Genomic DNA, 10,463 nt, shown 5'->3' with positions numbered 1-10,463 from the left:
CCATTTAGAAAAATTACAATTTAATTTTTATAATAAACTCATCAATTAATTTTTAATTTAAAAAAATATATTAAAATATTATTAATTTTTAAAAATTAATTAATTAATTTCAGTATTAATTGTGAAATAATAAGTTAATATCAGTTAAATATCTAGGATCTGAACGAAATTGAAATTCATTTTCATTTGAATGCTTTTTCCCATTTTAATGGCTAGTATTTAATATTAATTATTATGAAATATAAATTAATAAAAAAAATACAATTACGTCGGTTACTCCTATTACTTTAAGAAAAATATTTTTATATAAAATATTTTTTACATTTTATATTATTTGAAATACTAAAAAAAAATAACTGATAGAATATGTTTTTTTTAATTAAAAAAATTAAATTATTAAAAAAATAATATGCTATAGCAAATTTTCAGGTTAACAATTATCTTATCCCTTCTCTCTCTTCTCTTATACTTTATTTATTTTTAATTAGTTGATAATTATTTATTAATAGTATTAATTTAATTTTAATAAATTTGTTATTAAATTCTATAAAATCAATTATATAATATATTTGTTATTTCATTTTGAATTTAAATTTAGAATTTCAATTTTTTATTACAACATAAAAGTTTAAAAGTTGTAATTAACTAAAATGAAGGGCTAATTATTACCCTATTTATTAGGAATTTTTTAGATGATTAGATAGATAATAATAAAAATCAATTATTTTTAATCAAAATAATCATTTTGGATCCATCCATCACTCCCGGTTTTATGTTTAAAAAAAATTAAAAACTATTAATTAATAAAATTATTTTTAATAAACTTATTAATAATTTAGTTATTATTTTTTATTTCTTTCATTATTATTATTATTTTAAATTTTATTAAATTAATTAATATAAATTAAACTAAAATAAAAATAATTTTGAGATTATAATTTATTTTTCTTTACTTAGTAAATACTTAATTTTAATAAAAAATTTAAATATTACAAAATTAAAAATGTGAAATATTTTTATAACTTATTAGTAAAAGGAGTTTGATATATCTATATTTAAAATATTTCATAATTAATATTGGAAATTCAACTTTTCATTATTCAAATTAATTAGTGATAAAATTTTATTTTAAAAAATAATAATAATTAATTAGTATTGAAATAAAGAAATTTATTTACCTCATACATATGCAATTAAATACTAGTTTTAAAACATACATACCATATTCATAAAATTCAATTGTTAACCATTATTTATAAAATTCAGTTTTTTTATCAAGTATTTAATAATTTATTTTTAAAATTAATTAAGTTTTATATTTGATTTTTGTAATTAACTTTTTCTATTATCTAGTTAATTATCTAAAAAATTCTAATAAATAGGTTAATTATTAATCCTTTAAGTCTAGCTAATTTTTTTAAAAAATTCTAAATTTAAATACGAATAATTAAATTAAATAGCGAATATATCATATAATTAATTATAAAGTTTAATAAATAAAATGATCTTATTAATAAATAATTCTCTTTTTGAAAAATTTGAATAATTATTAATTAATTAAACATAAACTATGTAAAAGGGGGAGACAGGATAGAGAGGTTGGTTAGAAATCTTTCTCGATTTTTTGAAACATAGACAGGATAGACAGGAGACAGGATAGAGAGGGGGAGACAGGATAGAGTTAGTAGAATTCATTATCCATTTATAATTACATATATATTGCGTCGGCCCATATGTGGCCGGTGATTGGGGAGTTGCCATAGTAGTGGTCGTTTATTGTAGCACTGTAATAAAAGAATGGGGTTGTTGAGAATTTTTATCGCCCACTAGACTTGTGTCTTTGTAATGCGAGTTGCAGTTTAAAAATTAAAACTGGAAGCAGAGATGGGAACATGAACACGATCACGATGACGATCACGATGGAAATCGGCTATGGGTCTGCGAAACAGACGATACTGGGGCGATATTTCCTATATTTTTCATGAGCCAAGCCTATAGGACAAAAATTTTGTAAGAAAACTTGTTGAAATTTGTCTTTCTCCAATCCGGCATTTGTACACCTGAATTTAATCAATCTGAATATTATGGAGATTTTGGGGTCGATTTAAGGGATTATAATATATTATCTTTCTCTCAAGTTTTCTAAGATTAATTTAATCAATCTGAATATAATGATAAAATACTAAAATTTTTAATTTTTAATTTAAATAAGATAATATTACCTACATTGTATTATTTATTCAAAGAAGAAAAACAAAGTAAGAAACAAAAAATTAGCAATATTGCATTTCTAAAGTTTTTATCAAATTAGTAATGTATTTTACATTATACAACTCGTTAAATATTAATTTAATTAATAAACTTCAAATTTTTAGTTGTTTTAAACAAGTAAAATATAATTTATGAAACCGAATACATGTATAATTTATTGATATAATTATTTTAGTAATTTTTAAATTTCTCATTAATTAGGTATGCTGATCAAATTTTAATTCCTAAATAATTTTTTTTTACATATTACATATGATAAACAAATAAAATACTCAAAGATTTAGTCTGGTGGTAAGTGCATCCGAATAAATCTAATAGATTTCAAGTTCGAATTCTCCCTTTTCTCAATTATAAAAAAAAAAAAACAAATAGATAAATTCGTTCTCATAAAGAAAGGGCATTGGTAGGTAGGCCATCCTGAGAAAAAGTTGACATTTATGTAGAAGCATTTATGATAATGGACCGCAGAATCATTATAAATACAGAATTATTCTAATTTATAATGATTAGCCGAACTTTAAGAAGCTTAATTAAAAAATAAATTTAAAAATTTAAATTTAAATATTTATAAATTTAAACACAATTTATAAAATAAATATTAAATTTTATTTCAGTGTAATTCCCATTCATTATAAATTTATTTATTACGTTAATCAATTAATTCAAATTCCACCCAAAAAATTTAAATTTAAACTCATTTAAATTCAAATTTAATTATAAATAAATTCAATATAATTCAAATTCATTTAAATTAAAAATAAATTTAAATTAAAAATAAAATTTTAATTATAAAATTATTAAAAAAATTTTAAATTAAAATTTTTTTATTTAATTAAAATTTCTCTAATCCAAAACTAATAAAAAAAAATATTCTTTTATAGGTAAATTACAATCCTCCATTTCTTTTCAATTTTCGATATGGAATTATTGTCAGTGAATAAGTCTTCACGAGTTTATTCACGAGTCAACTCGCAAGTTTATTTATAAGCTTCAAAATAAGTTTGTGAGTCTAAACAAATTATACTGCTAAATTCAAACTCGACTCATTTATTAAATGAACCTAAAAAGTGAGTTTAAACTCAACTCATTTAGAAAATAAAGACGAATTTGATCGAATTTTTATAAAGTCGAGTCTCAAATAGCTATAAAAAATTTGTTTCGTTTAAATCTTAATAATAAGGTGGATATTTTAAGGAAAATAAAAAGAAAATTAAACAAGTATAAAAAATGAAAAATTAGTAAATTTCAAATAAAATACCCAATTGTAAATACCAAAAATAAAAAAATCCAGTCATATGAGACCAACTCCCACTGATCACGCGGATACGATCTATCCGCTCTGGTTTTACCTCATACTTTATTCATTGGAGCTTTGTCTACATCTGTATATTATAAAACGTTGTAATATGATCAGAATATACATAATAATGAATACGGCTCAACTTGTATTACATTATTGGAGTGGGACCACCAGCTCCCACGTTCTAAGTCAATGCAGAAATTTTGTTTTTTTAACTTAATAACGAAGAAATATCCTGTTCTTCCTCCATCTCTCTCTCTGCTTAATAAGATTACTGTAGAATACTGCCAAGAAACTTCTCTGGTGCGATGCTGTAATGGATCTTGTTTTAGTAGTCATGGTGTAGAGCGTAGACGACTGCAGCTAAAGACTCTGCGACTGGGTAGCTTTTGACGGCTCCTCACTTGGGGACTCTCCGTTTCTATGGCAACTCCCCAGTCACCACGTTCCTTTGGGCCGAGGAGATATACTTATGAAGCTCTAGCAGAGGCAACTGATCGATTTTCCAACAAGAACCACCTTGGAGAGGGTGGTTTTGGTCAAGTTTTTAAGGGATCCCTACACGACCAGACCTTTGCTATTAAGAAACTTAGAATTGTTCCAGATCAAGAGACGAGAGAAGAAATGGAGCGGGAGATCAGATTGATTAGCTATGTCAGTCACATAAATCTGGTGAAACTGGTTGGTTACTGCATCGAAGGAGCCAATGCATTGCTTGTTTTAGAATATTTTCCCCATGGATCCTTGAAAGTTAATTTACATGGTGAGTCCTTTCTTGATGTCCTGAGATGAGATTTTTTTTTTTTATTTAGAAAAGATAAGAAATATTTTATTAAAATCTTAAAAATAGGAATTTATATATGCAGACAAGGATATTTTGGATTGGCAGAAGAGAATGAAGATCGCTTTAGGCACAGCTGAAGGATTGAAATATTTACATGTACATTGTGAGTAATTATATTTTTTTATTTTTTTTATGTTATTAATCTATTTACTATTAATTATTTTTTATAATTTTATTTATTTTATGTTCAGGTGATCCTAAAATTATACATCAAGATATCAAGCCAGATAATATTCTACTTGATAGTAATTTTGAACCAAAAGTAAGACAATTTTTTTCCTTTTTACTTAAAAAAAAAATTAGTATCTATACATTTGTCAGTAAATTAGACAATGTTACCTATAGCTTTGTTTAACAATTCTATATAAAAATGATAAATATATATGGCAAAATAAATCGAATAATGCACTTCCCTCAATTTTTTTTAATTAGATTGCAGATTTTGGACTTGCCTTAAAATTTCCAGATCCTCGAGTCAGTCATATTTCCAGATCAATTATGGGAACAGACATGTAAGATATATATGTGTGTTTTTTCCATTTGATTTACTCAACTACATCATTAGTATAGTGGTCTTTTAGATTTCTACTTTTACAATAATATTTAAAGAAATTCATATATTGTATTTTTATAATTACAGTTATGTAGATCTAGAAGATCCAAAAAGAGTTTCGGATAAATCAGACGTGTATTCTTACGGTGTTGTACTTTTAGAATTGATTACCGGAAGAAAACCCAAATATCAAGATATTGACATTGTCAATTGGGTAAGCCACCATTAAGCTATAGTACTTGTGGTGCATTGTAAAGATTTTAAGTTTTTTGCATAAGCAAATACATATAGCCCTAGTTTTATCAGGTTACGGAACTCTTAAAGGTTAGACTTTTGATGAATTCTTTTAACCTCTACTTCTTGTCATTACAATACATTTAAAAATATGTTTGAAAATAAAATTTTGAAAAATAAAAACACAGATAATATAATAAATATAATTCTTTTTTATTGGAATGCATTTACAGGCAAAAAGTCGAATTAAGCAAGCTTTGGAAGAAGAATACAGGGGCTTTGTTGATACCAGATTGCAAAGCTTTGATAAAATAGAAATGAAAAGAATGGTCTACTGCGCTGAAGCTTGTGTTTATAGTCGTCCACAGCTTCGTCCATCAATGGAAAAGGTAAAAATTATCAAAATATTATATGTTTTATTTTTTATTAATTACATCAAAATATTCAAAAATTTCAGATATGATTAATTTAAAATATTTTATCATTTTTACATATGTCATGCAGATAGTTCTAGCTCTCAAAGGACATATGCCTAATTTAAAGGATTTACACGGCAGCACGGAGAATGACACCGAATTGCCACACATTACTATCAATAAAGGTAATTAAATGACATTTATGAAATATATTTCAAAATTCTAATTCATTTTTTAATTCAATTAAATAATTATATTTCAGAATAAATGCAAAAAAATGAAAAAAATTTATTTTCTACTTGAAAGTATTTTGTTATTTATATTTTGATTTGCTTTTCCTTCAAATTTATTTTAAAAATAATGATAATGATTTTTCCAATACCATTTTAGGAATTTCTTCGAGCAGCACTGAGAGATTTCAAAGGATATTTACTTATCAAGAACTAACAATCGCCACTGAAGGTTTCTCTGGAAAAAACCTCGTTGCCAGAAGTAGTCAGTGTCAAGTTTATAAAGGATACTTGAACGGTGAAACAGTAACGGTCAAGAAATATAACTATATGCCTGGAAAAAAAGAAGATGTGTTTGATCATATTAAATCCATTAGCAGTAGTGTCCATCACAACAATCTTGTTAATCTGCTCGGATTCTGCAATGAAGGACCCAATAGACTACTTGTTTATGAGTTTGTTTCCGAGGATAAATCCTTGAGATCTCATTTACATGGTATGATGCTCTTTAACTTAACTAGCTCACTAAAGTTTCTATGACTGAAATTTTGAGTTTAAATAATCATCTCAATGAGAATCTCCATTGCTAAAGCTTACATGGATTTGATGATCTTATGAAAATGGATAATATATCAGGAAATGTGACATCAACTCTTGCTTGGCCAATCAGAATGGGAATCGCCTTGAGCATCGCGAGAGGAATGGTAGATCTTCATGAACTATGTGAGTATTCATTTCAAAATTTATTACTCTAAGGTGCGATGAAATTGAACTCCTAAAAACCCAAATCCATCGTCAAATGATTATAAGGAGATGGCAAAAATTTCGCCCGGCAGTATTTTAGCTTTGCTATTAAGATTTGGACTTGTATTTTTTGGGTGAACGGTGTCTCTATTTTCAGATAAACCTTTGAATATATACGAGCAATACAAGGACGACAGCATCTTTCTCGACGGAAATTTTCAACCAAAGGTGATTATTACAGATTAAAATTAAACATTTTCATCTCATGAAATTCTATAAACTTTGTCCTTTAATTTTATATGTGCATAGAAAAGATTTTTGAATTGGTATCTTAAGTTTTTATGCTGATAATCTTAATGCCTTCAAATTAGAATTGATTAATTCAATAGAAAGTAAGTTGATTTTTTTTTTTTTGGGGAAAAATGTTGTACATTTCAAGTTAAATTTTAAGTTGAATATACGAATAGTGTGTGATTGATTGAGGTATGAATTGTTTTAGATTGAAAAAATTTGAATCAAATTGATGGATTCTATCAAAATTTTCACCTCTATTAGCTGATCATTCAATATACAATGTGCTATGTAATTACAACTACACATAAATCTCCTTTTCTGACAAGCAATTTGGAATGAGATTCTCTGGAAATTCTGATTCAGTTTCTTGTTAATCAGATTAATGATGATTTGGCCATCCTTCAAAATTCCAGAACTTGATTACCCTCTATAAGCTGTTTGTTTTGACTCGGTCTTGTCGGGATGCTGTCTTGTAGGAGTTTGGTTCTGTGGGCGTGCTATCAATCTTGTTTCCAGCTTTATGATTTTTCGATTTTGCTCGTTAGGTGTTTGATAATTTGCTGAAGAGGGTTTTGTTTACTTTTCTCCATTGTGCTCTGTTGGCTGGTCCTTTGGCCTCTCATGGCCCTTTTGACTTAGTTGCTTTTGTTATCCTTCTGTGATCTGCTGAGTCTAGTAGCTTGTGTTGGTTTCTCTGTGTGGCATCCTTGTAAGTCTTGAGTCCTTCTTTGTGCTTTAGTCTGCTTGGTAAGCTTGGTCTTGTTATTTGTTCTGTTTTGTTCGGCTTCATGCATTTTCCATCTTATTTAACTACTTTTTGCTTGTACAAAAAAAGTTTTTAAATATGAAATTAGAAGATGTTGAATGTAACTGATATCTGTGTATAAGCAAACTGTATTTTTGCATTTGATGCAACAAAATTAATTACAAAATGCAGTAAATTTACTTGGATCAAATTGTGCAGTTTGCAGAGTATGGACATGGCAGGTTTCTCTCAGGAGCTTTTGGGTAAGAAAAAGAAAAAAAAAAAAAAAAAAAAAAAAAAAACTCTTGTTGCAGCCAGCAGCAATGTTGTATACTTTTTGGCATGCATATAAGAAAAATTTTCTCATATTTAATTCCTTTTTCTTACTCCATTGGCCACAGTTTGACAGTTAACTATGCTAAGGCCGATGTTTATTTATTTGGTGAAATTCTTATGGAGCTTGTCACTGGGAAACCATCTAATGAGGATGGAGTTAATATTGCTGAATGGGTATGTATTCTAAGAAATTTCTCAATTAATCTAGTTTATTAAGTGCCAAGAATTGATAATAGTTATATAAATAAAATTCACTAGCGTAGATAATTTATATGTAGACATGAAAGTAGATATTTTTCTTTAATGCTTGATTTGATTTTGTTAATGTTTAGGCGGAACCAGTACTCGGAATGGCTCTGTTGCATAAAGAATATGATATTGTTGACCAGAAATTAAAGGAGTTCAATGCAACTGAATTGATTCGAATGATTAAATGTGCTTTAGCCTGTGTACATCGTTATGCACATTTTCGACCACAAATGAGCCAGGTAATTTCATAAACACATTCATTTATTATATTTGTTACTGTCTTGTTCATGAATAATCAATTCAGCTATTATTTTCCAGCAATTTTATAGAAAATTGTCACAAAATTGTTAAAAATATTATTGCTTAAGCCACAAAATGTAGTAGGAATATTTAGTAAAAACTAATGTTCGAACTTTTTGTTTATGTTGTATAGGGCTTTATAGTTATCTCCGTTGCTCTAATGAAATCTCTATACCTTTTTTTCGTGTCTTTGCAAAGCAGATAGCGGAAGTTTTAGCAGGAAATGCTCCTCCAGAAACGCTGAAATGAGAACAACAGTTCCAAAAAAAAGCAAAAAAAATAAAAGAAAGCATATAAAACAAACCCTTTGGATTTTTAGCTACTTTGTTGTCTTATACTTTTAGGTTGTCTCTGTGAAGGAAAGCTTCTTGTCTAGAATTCTCTTTCACTGCGATGGACTTATCGTTATTCTTTTAATGGAATAAAGTTCTTGTCTAAAAATTTTGGTCAGCAGCTCAAATTAAATAAATAATTAAAAAATAATAGACATTACAAACAATATATTATAAAAAGTTAATAAACAATTATAATTTTTTTCTTTTTTTTCCATTATTTGAAATTTATTCATAATATTTTTATTATCAATATTTATAAATACATTTTTTACTATATAAATTATCAAATAATTATTTAATAAATTATTAAGTAATTACAATAATATTTAAATTTTCAACCTATTTATAAATAATATTTAAAAATTTTAACTAAATGCCATTTATAATATGCATTTATAATATCTTAATTCTTTTTATGCAAAGTATTTGACCAACATTTAAAATTTAAACTATTATCCATTTAAAGTTTAGATATAAACTATTATTCATAAAAAATATATTTAATATTTGCATAATTTTTCTAATTTTAATTAAATATAAACTATTATCCATAAAACTATATTTAATATTTACATAATTTCTTTTAAATTTTTTTTACACTAAATTATTATTCATAAAAATAATATTTAATATGTACAAAATTTTTATAATTTTTCTTAGATTAAATTATTATCCATAAAAATATTATTTAAAATTTATACTATTTTACTAATTTTGATTAGATTAAATTATTAACCATAAAATAATATTTAAAATGTACATAATTTTTTTAATTTTAATTAGACTAAATTATCACTCATAACAATAGTATTAATAATTAAATAAAATAAATTAACAATATAAAAAAATAAATAAAAAATATAAATTAATTCTTAATGATAAAAAAAATAATGTAAAAAAATAAAATTAGAAAACAAGAAAATAACTAAATGTTAAAAAAGAGAAAAAAAAATGAATAATAGACAGTTAATTTGAAAAAAAAAAATTTATGAATTAAAATAAAATTTTATAGATAGAAATTAAGAGATGAAAAAAAGTATAAAGAGAAAAAAAAAAGGAAGTTGCTATGAAATTGAGAGTTGGTGTAGATGGAAAAAAAAATAAAAGAAAAAATATTTAAGATTTTAAATATTAATGTGAAATTACATTAATATATTTAAAAAATTTTAAAAATTTCAGGGGTCCACGTAGGGCGGGTCGCTGGTTCTGGTTCAAACTTTTTTTTTAATAAAAAAAAAAAAAAAAAAAGCAAACTGTCGTGGGTGTGTGAACAGGTATGTCTTGGGATTATCCTCTTTTGAAAAAATATTCACATTTTATTTAATTTTTTAAAGATTATTTATTTTTCATAATATTTTATATTAATGAAAAAATAATAATAATTCATGCATCCGTTCCATGACAAGGAAACGTTAATTAGGGTCCAAGACATTTGACCATTGGGCTGACTGCTCAGCTCTAAATGAGAAGTGCAATTTCCGCGCAACTTCTAATATATTTATCTATAAATAATATAATTAATAAAAAAATTAATTAAACTAAATTCTTATTATAAAATTCGTGATTCTAGAGAGGGATGCTATTTATTTTGGTGTGTTTCAAATATTTATAT

The 10,463-nt window shown here is 25.4% G+C and overlaps 1 protein-coding gene across 2 annotated transcripts; it reads left to right on the top strand.

Annotated features, from left to right (window-relative positions):
• The first annotated feature begins 4,782 nt into the window (after nt 1-4,782).
• Nucleotides 4,783-8,966, top strand: LOC110626605 (proline-rich receptor-like protein kinase PERK15). Of its 2 annotated transcripts, none has more exons than XM_021772618.2 (11): nt 4,783-4,927; nt 5,056-5,182; nt 5,436-5,591; nt 5,707-5,803; nt 6,009-6,344; nt 6,485-6,571; nt 6,750-6,820; nt 7,851-7,894; nt 8,033-8,141; nt 8,300-8,455; nt 8,718-8,966. In XM_021772618.2, the coding sequence occupies exons 1-11, from the start codon at nt 4,914-4,916 to the stop codon at nt 8,763-8,765; spliced, it is 1,245 nt and encodes a 414-aa protein (XP_021628310.1). In that variant the 5' UTR covers nt 4,783-4,913; the 3' UTR covers nt 8,766-8,966. The 2 variants fall into 2 exon arrangements, with proteins under 2 accessions (XP_021628310.1, XP_021628309.1); XM_021772617.2 differs by having other exon boundaries at nt 8,024-8,141.
• Nucleotides 8,967-10,463: the final 1,497 nt, after the last annotated feature.

Source organism: Manihot esculenta, chromosome 11 (genome assembly GCF_001659605.2).
Source record: "Manihot esculenta cultivar AM560-2 chromosome 11, M.esculenta_v8, whole genome shotgun sequence".
Lineage (NCBI taxonomy): Eukaryota > Viridiplantae > Streptophyta > Magnoliopsida > Malpighiales > Euphorbiaceae > Manihot > Manihot esculenta.
The sequence above is the reverse complement of the archived record's forward strand: the minus strand, read 5'-3'. Positions and strand labels throughout refer to the sequence as shown.

Bases quoted from the DNA above. Each gene is read 5' to 3' on its own strand.
- LOC110626605 (XM_021772617.2), top strand. The intron at 5,804-6,008 runs GTAATTAAATGA...ATACCATTTTAG, and splicing joins ACACATTACTATCAATAAAG to GAATTTCTTCGAGCAGCACT. The intron at 6,345-6,484 runs GTATGATGCTCT...ATAATATATCAG, and splicing joins CTTGAGATCTCATTTACATG to GAAATGTGACATCAACTCTT.